Source organism: Oncorhynchus mykiss, chromosome 28 (genome assembly GCF_057628025.1).
Source record: "Oncorhynchus mykiss isolate SJ-2025 chromosome 28, ASM5762802v1, whole genome shotgun sequence".
Classification (NCBI taxonomy): domain Eukaryota; kingdom Metazoa; phylum Chordata; class Actinopteri; order Salmoniformes; family Salmonidae; genus Oncorhynchus; species Oncorhynchus mykiss.
This window is the reverse complement of record NC_143049.1, coordinates 13,996,040-14,008,168: the sequence shown is the minus strand read 5'-3', so window position 1 is coordinate 14,008,168 and position 12,129 is coordinate 13,996,040. Positions and strand designations below refer to the sequence as shown.

Genomic DNA, 12,129 nt, shown 5'->3' with positions numbered 1-12,129 from the left:
AAATGAAGTGTTTCTAATATTACTGTGCCATTTCATGATTTCTCCTTCAGAGACTACCTTCTCCAACAAGGAGTCTGTACAGAAGGAGGTGAAAGCTACTCTCTCCCAGAAAGCCACTCTGAGCTGTGAGGTGTCTGATACCGAGACAGAGGTGAAATGGTACAAGGATGGCAAGCTGCTGACTTCCAGTAAGACAGTCTCCTTGGAGACAAAGGGCAAGACTCGTCAGCTGGTGATAGAGAAGGTGGAGAAGAAGGATGCTGGAGAGTACACCTGTGAGGTTGGAGCGGAGAAGTTGGCCTTCAAGATAGAGGTGGCAGGTAGGATGTCATTGACTTTCAACAATATTTGTTGTACCAAAATCTCTTTGCTATCACCTCTATACTAACAAGTTTTCTCTTTTGTTTCTAGAATCCTCTGCCAAGTTTAAAAAAACTGCAGTGAAGAGTGCATGCAGTGTTCAAGCAAGTGAGAAGATTGTTTTGACCACTGAGTTGACTTCGGAGAGTGCCAGCGTTAAGTGGTTCAGGGACGGTGTGGAGTTGAAGGAGAGCTCTAAGTATGACATGAAGAGAGAGGGACATTCTCATACCCTGATTGTGAAGTCCACTGAAGTCAAAGACAGTGGCACCTACTCTTGCCACACTGCTGACGACAAGCTTGAGTTCAAAGTTCAAGTCAAAGGTTAGTTTGCTTTTCATTCGTCAGAACAAATGATTGACGGGCTAGTGTTGTATGTTTCTGTGAGCATAGTCAATACCTATGAAGATCATATATATTCCATTTAGCTATTGAAATGCTGGCCATGTTTCTCTTCAGACTCACCGCTGAAGTTTGTGGTGCAGTTGCAGCCTGTAGCCACAGAGCTGGGTGGTACACTGACACTGACCTGTGAAATGAACCGAGCCTTAGGGGACGTGCTCTGGCGCCACAACAGCTGTGAGGTCAAACCCGGCGGCAGGTTCTGTGTCAGCACTGATGGTCCCAAGCGGGTCCTTACTGTGACAGGAATGGCAAAAGAGGATGAGGGAGAATACAGCTGTGAATGCAAAGATGATAAGACCTCCGCCAAGGTCTCCACCAAAGGTAGCTGAGGCTTTGTTTTCATTAGATTTACAACTTGGTCACTGACTACTACAAGATGTAGTTACAGACATATACAAGATACAGCATACAGTAGTTACAGACATACAGTCAAACGCACTAGATGTTAAGCCATTCATTTCCATATTAACACATTTTCTGTGTTCCTGAGTCTAATTATGTCTCCAAGTAATCTATTATTTTCTGTCCTTTTCAGCACCCAGACTGGTGAAGCTGACTTCCAAGCTGAGCAACGTCGCTGCTGTGGAGGGGAAGGAGGCCATCTTCAAGTGTAGTGTCACCCCAGCTGATGTCAACGTGAAATGGTTCTGCAACAACGTGCCCATCACTGCTGGGCCCAAATATAAGATTGAGCATGGGGGCACCAGCCACTCCCTCACCGTCACCTCAGTCAGTCAGGATGATGCTCAAGAGATCAGCATTGATGCAGAGGGCAAAACCTGCAGTGCTACCCTCCAAGTGCAACGTAAGAACCAACCTCCATTTGCTTTAAAGTTGCACTATGGAGAAATAACTCCTGTTTGCTAAAATTCGAATAGTTTGCCGAATTTCAGTTTTTTGTGACCAAAAGAGCAAGTATAGTGTAGAGAATCATTTTACCATCTAAACCACTGTGAAATATCTTTTCCATAACCAAAAATGTAGTATTTTCAACTGTTTGAAGCTGGTGTACAAAACCAGAAGTAAAAGATGCAAAAGCTAAACTTAAGAGCGAGAAGCATAGAAACGGAACAGATGTACTGCTTCTTGGACTTGCTTTCAATGAGAATGACATCTATAATGCACATTTCTATGTGAATTTGGTCAGGTTGCCCAAAAGTTACATATTGCAGCTTTAACACTTACCTGGCAATTTTGCTTAGAAGGGCTACAGTTTTCGGAAAGGAATTCTAATATCTGTGTTTTCTTTGTGCCCTGGCAGTGGAGCCGGTGATGTTCAAGAAGAAGCTGGAGAATGTGATGGCGGTGGAGGAACAGAAGGAGGTGAAGCTGGAGGTAGAGCTGAGTAAGCCCTCTAAAGAGGTCAGGTGGATGAAGAACAGCGTGGTGCTACAGCCTGGAGGCAACATGGAGATCAGGGTGGACGGAGCCAAGCAGACCCTGGTCTTTAAGAGTGTGACTACGGCAGACCGTGGTTACTACTCCTGTGAGACCCTGGACGACAAGACCCAGGCCAAACTCACAGTGGATGGTAAGTAAGAATGGTGTCCTATTTACAGCTGCGGTAGTTTTTTGGTTATGTAGAGTATCTACAGAAACTATTCACACCCCTTGACTTTTTTTACATTTTATTGTGTTACAGCCTGCATTTTAAATGTATTAGATTTTGGTCACTGGCCTACACACAATAACCTGTAATGTAATATATATATAAATTGACAAATTAATTAAAAATTAATTAAACATTAAAAGCTGAAATGTCTTGAGTCAATAAGTATTCAACCCCTTTGTTATGGTAAGCCTAAATAAGTAAAAATTTGCTTAAAAAGTCACATAAGTTGCATGGACTCACTATGTGGGCGGCAGGGTAGCCTAGTGGTTAGAGCGTTGGACTAGAAACCGGAAGGTTGCAAGTTCAAACCCCTCAAACCTCTGCCCCTGAACAGGCAGTTAACCCACTGTTCCTAGACTGTCATTGACAATAAGAATTTGTTCTTAACTGACTTGCCAAGTTAAATATAAGTGTTTAAAACCACTTTAGAATAGGGGGCAGTATTTTCACGTCCGGAGGAAAAGCGTGCCCAAAGTAAACTGCCTGCTACTCAGGCCCAGAAGCTAGGATATGCAATAGATTTGGATAGAAAACACTCTAAAGTTTCAAAACTGTTAAAATAATGTCTGAGTATAACAGAACGTATTTGGCAGGCGAAACCCCGAGATCAAACCATCCAGGAATGTTTCTATTGGTTTTCTATGGGAAACTAGATTTATGAGGCGCCTGGTTGCAGTTCCTATGGCTTCCAGCGGAACGTCTAGCCGTAACAGGTTTGATTTTTGAATGACTACATTTCTAGCTCACACATATGTATGGTCCCTCAGTCAAACAGTGAATTTCAAACACAGATTCAACCACAAAGACCACAAAGACCAGCGAGATTTTACAATCCTTCGTAAAGGTCACCTATTGGTAGATGTGTAAAATTTAAAAAAGCAGACATTGAATATATCCATCTGAGCGTGGTAAAGTTATTATTATTATACACCCATTATTATACACCCAATCACGACAAAGATACAGCCCTCCTTCCTAACTCAGTTACCGGAGAGGAAGGAAACCGCTCAGGGATTTCACCATTAGGCCAGTAACTGTGATAGAAAAAAAACTGAGGATGGATCAACATTGTAGTTACTCCACAATACTAACCTAATTGACAGAGTAAAAAGAAGGAAGCCTGTACAGAATAAAAATATTCAAAAAAATGCATCGTGTTTGCAACAAGGCACTATAGTAATAATGCAAATATTGTGGCAAAGCAGTAAACTTAGAAAGTGTAATGTTTGGGTAAAATCCAGCACATCACATTACTGAGTACCACTCTCCATATTTTCAAGCATAGTGGTAGCTGCATCATGTGCTTGTAATCATTAAGGACTGGGGAGTTTCAGTATGAAAAATAAACAGAATTGAGCTAACCACAGGCAAAATCCTAGATAACCTGGTTGAGTCTGCTTTCCACCAGACACTAGGAGATGATTTCACCTTTCAGCAGGGCACAAGGCCTAAACTGGAGTTGCTTACCAAGAAGACAGAGAATGTTCCTGAGTGGCCGAGTTAACGGTTTGATTTAAATCTTCTTGAAAGACCTGAAAATGGTTGTCTACGACCAATTTGACAGAGCTTGAAGAAATTTGACAAGAATAATGGCCAAATGTTGCACAATCCAGGTGTGGAACCAGAGTGTGAATTACACCATGACATTGGTGGGGGGGGGGAAATTCGGGACACCTGAAATGGGTCTGAAACTGTCTCGGTGAAAAAAACACCCTGACACACTGCCAATTTACTAGGCTAGGCTACAATGTGTCATACCATACACTTCAAATACGCCTACCATTAGAAAGTGACGTGGTGTAATTTTTACATTTTTTATTATAGGTGAGTAAACTCTGATTGCCGGTCGCGGTGAAAAAAGTCACTCTCCCTATGCTTTTAATGCATTACATTTTTTTTAAAGGGTAAACGGTGTTTACTTGCGTTTACCCTCCACTAGGCCTACACCACAGCCTGTAGCCTACCCTCTCAGCCAACACAATTTTAAACACATGACCACACGCAGAACAGGTAGCCTACATTCAATATAATACATAAGTTGAATCAAAACATGTTTTACACGCTAGTTCACGAGTTGTCCATAATTCATGAGTTAATGCTTGGAGTCTTCACAGATCGTGCGTCACGGTCGTTTGTAGAATTAACGGACCAAGGCGCAGCGTGCATAGAGTTCCACATGTTTAATTAAAGAAACTCACCAAAACAATACAGAACCAAAACGAAATGTGAAGTCAAATGCAGTGCACACTGGCAACTACACACAAACAAGATCCCACAAAAACCCAGTGGGAAAAGGCTGCCTAAATATGATCCCCAATCAGAGACAACGATAAACTGCTGCCTCTGATTGGGAACCATACCAGGCCAACATAGACATATAATAACCTAGATAACCCACCCTAGTCACACCCCGACCTATCCAACATAGAGAATAAAAGGCTCTCTATGGTCAGGGCGTGACATCGTGTGACATAAAACACAACCTTTCTTTCCTTACATTTATGACTGTCACGTTCTGACCTTAGTTCTTTTGTTATGTCTTTGTTTTAGTATGGTCAGGGCGTGAGTTGGGTGGGTTGTCTATGTTTGTTTTTCTATGAGTTGGTATTTCTGTGTTTGGCCTGGTATGGTTCTCAATCAGAGGCAGCTGGTAATCGTTGTTCCTGATTGAGAATTAGCATTATTTAGAGACCCCACCCAAAGTCTGACTTTTGTTGCATTTAGAGGAGCTAACGTCTCATTCGGGGTAGCTGAGGCCCCCCTGGTTCACCTGTCATTTATACAGTGTGAACGCTCTTAGAGACTTACCCAGAAAGACTCACATGTAACAACTACCAAAGGTGATTCTAACAGCACCGGACGTGCTACATTGTCATGCCGCTGCTCCCCTTTCAACTGTTCTGCCTGTGGCTATTGAACCCTGACCTGTTCAACAGACGTGCTCCCCTTTTTCGTCCCTCTCTCTCCCTCTCTCTAGCTCTCCCTCCCTCTCTACTGCACCTGCTCTCTCGACCTCTGAATGCTCGGCTATGAAAAGCCAACTGACATTTACTCCTGAGGTGCTGACCTGTTGCACCCTCTACAACCACTGTGATTATTGTTTGACCCTGCTGGTCATCTATGAACGTTTGAACATCTTGAAGAACAATCTGGCCTTAATGACCATGTACTCTTATAATCTCCACCCGGCACAGCCATAAGAGGACTGGTCACCCCTTAGAACCTGCTTCCTCTCTAGGTTTCTTCCTAGGTTCCTGCCTTTCTAGGGAGTTTTTCCTTGCCACTGTGGTTCTACTGGAAATCTACATTGCTTGTTTTTTGGGGTTTTAGACTGGGTATCTGCTGATGTAAAAAAAGGGCTTTATAAATGCATGATTTTTTAACATGTATTGACTCAGGCGGTTAAACACATTTTAGAATTTTTATTCCACTTTGACATTACAGAGTATTTTAGTAGATTGTTGACAAAAGAGGGACAATTAAATCCCTTTTAATCCCACAACAAAATGTGGAAAATGTCAAGGGGCGTGAATACTTTGATGGCACTGTACAGTATACAGTAACTAGCCCCTATTGAGTATAATAACAGTATTCTCTAATATTCCTTGTAGTTTGATAGAACATTTGACCCCCACCCAGATACTCAGACTATTTATATCTACAGTTTCAGTGCCAAGAAGAGATGTACAGGACACTTACTGATGATGCTGTGTAACCTAGAATTCTATGCATATTCCAGCACACCTAAACGTTCCCTCTGTCTGTGTTTCACAGTGAAGAAGATTGAGGTGGTGAACGGCCTGCTGCCGGAGGTCAAGGCCCATGAGAAGGAGACAGTGACCCTTGAGGTGGAGCTCAGCCAGGCTGACGTGGAGGGCTCCTGGACCAGGGACAGCGTCAAGCTCAAGGCAGGGTCACACTGCCGCATCACGGCCCTGGGAAAGAAGCACGCCCTCACACTATCCCAAATTAAGATGGAGGACGCAGGAACAATTGCTTTCCAAGCAGAGGGAGTCAAAACTTCTGCCAAACTCATTGTTACAGGTAGGTTATATCCATTTTCGACGAACAGTAAACTATTCATCGAGTTGAGTGCTAATTGAGGTGGCAGCTGTTATTTGAAGGTTGTGCTTATTGGTGTTGGGGTTTTTATAGAACCTGCGGCTATGATCTCTAAACCCATGGAGGATGTCAAAGCCCCAGAGAAGGAGAAGGCTACGCTTGAGTGTGAGGTGTCCAGAACTAATGCTGAGGTCAAGTGGTTCAAGGTGAGAAAACATATTCCAGTAAATCATGGAACTGTAGTTGTCAGCAATTTTATTTGCATAATTGTGCATACAATTAAATAATTTTTACTGTTTCTTAGGGTGACTTGGAACTGAAACCAGGAAAGAACTTTCGCATCCACTCCCAGGGGCGCACACGCAGCCTGCTAATCCACAAATGTTCCCAAGAGGATGAGGGCACATACGTCTGCCAAACGTCTGATGACAACACATCAGCTAAACTCACTATTCACGGTATGAGTCCCCGCATGTTATTCATATGATACAATACACTGTATATTATGCAATCCAATGATACTGATTGCGTAATAAAATCGAATCATGCTATAGGCTTGTCAAGGATAGTTGTACAGTGCTTTGTTGTACAGGTAGTTAAAAATAGTGCATGTCACACATTGAAATAACAGACCTTCTTCTTACCAGATACGGTGGGGTCCGATCTTATTGACAGACTTGATAAAGATGAGCAAAATTGACTGTATGAAATAAATCATTTAATTGTATGCTCCAAAAAAATGAAATTATATTAATTTATACGAATACAATTGCTTAGAGAAATGTATTTTGTTTAGCAAGTGAATTAAAACAAATCTCATAAAGGTGGGGGTTAAAATTATTGACACCCCTTTTTTCAATAACTGTCAATGCCTCACCTTGCGAGGATAACGGCACGGACGCTTGTTCAAAATTGTTTCCATGAGAATACATTGACAGGGATCTTAGACATATTCCTCCATGCAGAATCCTTCCAACAAAAAAAGGATATCAAGGACCTAGAACGATTCTGTACGTAGGAATGGTCTACGATCCCTTACAATTGAGAAATAATGTGACTAAACTGAATACAAAGAAGAACAAACTAGTGTGTCTAAGGAATGCGGATGACTCAACACTATACACGTCAGCTACTACAGCGACTGAAATTGCGCAAGTTGAGGTGTCTAAACTGCTTGGAGTAACCCTGGATTGTAAACTGTCATGGTCAAAACATGTTGATACAGCAGTAGCTTAGATGGGGAGAAGTCTGTCCATAATAAAGCACTGCTCTGCCTTCTTATCAACACTATCAACAAGGCAGGTCCTACAGGCCATAATTTTGTCGCACTTGGCACCTGCCACAGAGGGACCTCGGAAAATTACAATTGGCTCAGAACAGGGCAGCACTGCTGGACCTGAGATGTACACAGAGATCTAACATTGAATAATATGCATGTCAATCTCTCATGGCTCAAAAGTGGAGGAGAGATTGACTTCATCACTACTTGTTTTTGTAAGAAGTGTTGACAAGCTGAATGCACCGAGCTGTCTGTTTAAACTACTAACACGCAGCTCGGACACCCATGCATACCCCCCAAGACATGTCACCAAAGGTCTCGTCACAATCCTCAAGTCCAGAACAGACTATGGGAGGTGCACATTACTACATAACGCAATGACTACATGGAACTCTATTTCACATCAGGTAACTGATGCAAGCAGTAGAATCAGATTTAAAAAACAGATAAAAATACGCCTTATGCAACAGCAGAGACTGTGAAGAGACACACACACAGGTACAGACACACGCATACGCACACACGCGTGTGTCTGTACCTACAACAGTATATTGTAATATTGGTGTATGGTGGTATTATACATTTTGTATTGTAGATATGTAGTGGTGAAATAATGTTATATGATGTACTATTTAATCTTTTGTTTTATGTGTGATAAGTGCCTTAATGTGTTTGGACCCCAGGAAGAGTAGCTGCTGCCTTGGCAGCTAATGGGGATCCCTAATAAATACAAATCCAATGTGTTCTTCAACTCATAAAAAGGCTCAGTGCTGTTATCCTTGCAAGGTGAGGAATTGAAAACACATGTCAATAATTTTGACCTCTAACTTTTTGCAAAAAATATATATTACTTGTTAAACAAAATCTCTTTGTCTGAGCAATTGTATTAGTATAAAATAATATAATTTCCCCATTTTTTTTCAAGCTCCAATATAGCACAGTATTTCAATTATTTATTTTATGCAGTCATTTTTGCTCATCTTTATCAAGGGTGTGAATAATTTCAGACCCCACTCTACATAGCTAAAAATCAATGTAAAAGAACGGCCATACTCCATTCAGCATTAGATACGCTGAAGACTTTCTAATGTCTCTTTTTATTGTCTCTTGTGCTCCTCGCTCCACAGCCCGAGACATTAAAATAGTGAAGAGGCTTGAGGACGTGGAGGTGATGGAGAAGGAGAGCGCTTCGTTCTTCTGTGAGATCTCTCACGATGAAGTGGACTGCCAGTGGTTCAAAGGCGACACCAAACTCAAAGTCGGTGACAACATCAAGATGAGACAAGAGGGTGAGGAGAATACATACATTTGCCATACTTTCCAAATACATGTTTAGATGTCCATATTTGTGAGAAACACAAATGTACTATTTCAGTGTTTTAACATTCGGTACTGTTCTTATAAGTTGCCTTCTTTCAATTAAAGGTAAAATCTATGTGCTGCTGTTTAAGTCGGTGACCCCAGAAGACATTGCTGAGATTAAATTCACAGCTGAAAAGGCTTCTTCAACAGCCAAACTGACAGTGAAAGGTAAAGTCTATTTCCAGCATGCTTTCCCTATAGCATGGTATTTATGGCATGATATGGTAAGCAACATAGGATATAATAACATGTTCAGGTCAGCACATCACAACATACGGTATGTAACAAATTCAACGAATTCACAAGCACTCATTAAACATGCCAATGGTGAATGCAGTTCCCGATCCATAACTCAAATCTGAAAAATATCATGTCAACTGATCCAGTTAGTCAATTGCTCAGCCGGTCAGCCTGTCCTCTGTGTCTTCAGAGTTATTTCCCTGAGGTTTATTTTGGTTCAGCAGCCAAACGTCTGTGGAGATGATACTGCATTGGCCTCTTTTAGACTGGACTATTGGTGTTTTGTATCCCCGGCCAGAGTGCTACATCCTTAACGATTTGTAGTGGTTTCCCTGGGAATCCATGGTGCTGTCTTTCTTTGACGCATGGCTGCTATACATCTGGGGAACCTGAACCACAGAACCTAGATCCTGGGGTGACCTGACTACCCTCGGGAACTGTCTCTCGTGTTGTTCATGGCGATCCCTCTGTACCAGGCCAGGAATGAGAAGGCCATGCAGTGGCTATCTGAGCCCCTCAGGATGTTGGAGTTGATGGAAGAAGGCACACGATAAATCACTGTTCCTTGGGAGAGCCTGTGGATGTGAATAGCACAGGGAGATGTGGAGTTGTTTTCTTTGGCGTACTGACCCCTGTTGAGTACTTTCTGTTCCCTGTCTTAGTTTAGTTGCTACTTACTGCTTTGATGTGTGGTAGTGTTTTGATATGTTTCTTTGGTACTGCTAAGTATGGCTTCCTTGTATTGATACGGTTGTTATTGTTACTGTAGAGCTCCCTGTCCAGTTTGTGAAGAAGCTCAGGGATAAGTTAGCCTTGTATACACACCGTGGGTTCTTGGAATGCCAAGTGTCCCGGGCCAGCGCCAAGGTCAAGTGGTACAAGAACAAGAAGGAGATCAAGCCCAGCAAGAAGCACGAGATCAGCAGCGAGGGTATATACCGCAAACTCACCATAAACGACGTGGGCTCGGATGATGAGGATACTTACACCTGTGACGCCATCGACGACAAAACATCCTGTAAACTTCTTGTGGAAGGTAACAGGAGAAAATCCAGGACTGTGTCTATTGTAAACATGTAAGAATTTTCTATGAAGTGTATTTTTATAAAGTATGATGTGGCTTTATCAAAATATACTTCCGAATCTCTTTTAGCACATATCAACACTTCAGGACACAGGACTACCAGTCAATGAGTGAATGGAAATAGCACTCTTAACAGATCCCTAAAGAGTGCAATTAAGAGTGATTTTTACCTCAAGTATGACCTAAACACTCGGTGTCTGTGGTCCCTCTAGAGCAGGCCATCAGCGTCGTACGGGAGCTAAGTGCCGTGGAAGTGACCGAGCCCTTTGCCGCCTTCTTCGAGGTGGAGATCAACATCGACTCAGTCAAGCCCCCCAAGTGGACCCTGAATGGTGTGGCCGTGCAGGAGAGCGCTGACGTGGAGATGGAGAAGGAGGGCTCCATGCACCGCCTCACCTTCAAGAAGACCAAGGCCTCCATGACAGGACCTGTCCAGTTCATGGCTGGCAAGAGCAAGTCTGTGGCCCAGCTTACTGTCAAAGGTCAGAGGCTTCTTCATACACAGAGCGTGGAACCAAATGGTTATGTCAGACTACCATGTTCTCAGTGGGTATAGCTGGTTGAAATGACGTTTTCATAACCAGATTAAAGTGGGTTAGGAGCATGCTATATGACTTGCCTATGATCAGAGCTGTTTGTTCTTCTTATTCTCTCAACTACAGAGCGTCCTCTTGAGGTGGTAGAGCCCATTAAAGATGTGACAGTCAAGGAGAAGGGCTCAGCCACTCTGAGCTGCAAGTTCTCCGCCACACCCAAAGAGGTGAGCTGGTTCAAAGGGCAAACCCTCCTGGGTGCTTCAGACAAGTACAGCCTGAAACAGGACGCTGTGAGGGCTCAGCTGACCATCCAGAAGCTGACTGGGGAAGACACTGGGGACTACCGCTGTCAGTCGGCTGCTGCCGAGACCAAAGCCACTCTCACTGTAGAGGGTACGTTTTGTATCAGATTTTGGTGTTGATTTGACTTCAATGCTGATTGCTTTGCTGAGCGTTGATGGTTCAAATGAGATGTGTGCTGTGGGTTATTGCAGTTCGGAAAGTGGAGATCACCAAACACCTGGTGGACACAGAGGTGGACGAGGACAGTGATGCAGTGTTCATTTGTGAGATCAACTACACTGATGAGGAGGTGCAATGGCTACTCAATGAAAAAGCACTCTTCTCCAACGAGGTCAACACCATCACACACGTGGGCAAAGTGCACACGCTCACACTCAAGAATCTGGCACCTGAGGATGGGGGCACCATCATCTTCAAGGTCAGGGAAATCAAGGAGGGCGTGACCCTAAAAGTCAAAGGTAAAGACTCATGAGCTAATTTGGTCCAAGTGAAAATACTGTAGTGTAGAAGTGGGACTAAAGAATATGTTAAACATCTTTAACTGGTGCTTGTGATCTCCATTTGCATTCCTCCAGAGAAGCGTGCAGTGTTCCTCAAGTCTCTGGATGACGTGGTGGGAGAGGTGAAAGGTATGATCACCCTGGCGTGTGAGGCCTCCAAGCCCAGGGTCTCCCCCACCTGGAGGAAAGATGGTACGCTCCTGACCACTGACTCTAAGTATGAGGTCCTGCACACAGGCAAGTCCCTGGGTCTGATCATCAAGGATGTTACCAAGGAAGACGCAGGGGAGTACAGCTGCGACCTGGGTACTGAGCTTTCCAAGTCAAAGGTCACTGTGAGAGGTGTGTATGACAAAGCTGCATAACTTGCAAACAAATTAGTAGTG

At 43.2% G+C, this 12,129-nt stretch overlaps 1 protein-coding gene across 21 annotated transcripts in view; it reads left to right on the top strand.

Moving 5' to 3' along the window:
• Window positions 1–12,129, top strand: part of obscnb (obscurin, cytoskeletal calmodulin and titin-interacting RhoGEF b) — a 99,123-nt gene that overhangs the window by 31,843 nt on the left and 55,151 nt on the right. For 20 of the 21 annotated variants that reach the window (XM_090225426.1, XM_090225425.1, XM_090225424.1 and 17 more), the window contains exons 17-31: window positions 51–320; window positions 412–684; window positions 820–1,086; window positions 1,301–1,570; window positions 2,027–2,296; window positions 6,152–6,421; window positions 6,533–6,645; window positions 6,744–6,897; window positions 8,846–9,007; window positions 9,144–9,248; window positions 10,090–10,356; window positions 10,617–10,886; window positions 11,067–11,333; window positions 11,435–11,701; window positions 11,819–12,085. In XM_090225426.1, the coding sequence (XP_090081552.1) occupies window positions 51–320; window positions 412–684; window positions 820–1,086; window positions 1,301–1,570; window positions 2,027–2,296; window positions 6,152–6,421; window positions 6,533–6,645; window positions 6,744–6,897; window positions 8,846–9,007; window positions 9,144–9,248; window positions 10,090–10,356; window positions 10,617–10,886; window positions 11,067–11,333; window positions 11,435–11,701; window positions 11,819–12,085 (3,492 nt within the window). The remainder of the gene's footprint in view (window positions 1–50; window positions 321–411; window positions 685–819; window positions 1,087–1,300; window positions 1,571–2,026; window positions 2,297–6,151; window positions 6,422–6,532; window positions 6,646–6,743; window positions 6,898–8,845; window positions 9,008–9,143; window positions 9,249–10,089; window positions 10,357–10,616; window positions 10,887–11,066; window positions 11,334–11,434; window positions 11,702–11,818; window positions 12,086–12,129) is intronic. The other variant, XM_090225409.1, reaches the window with a different exon arrangement.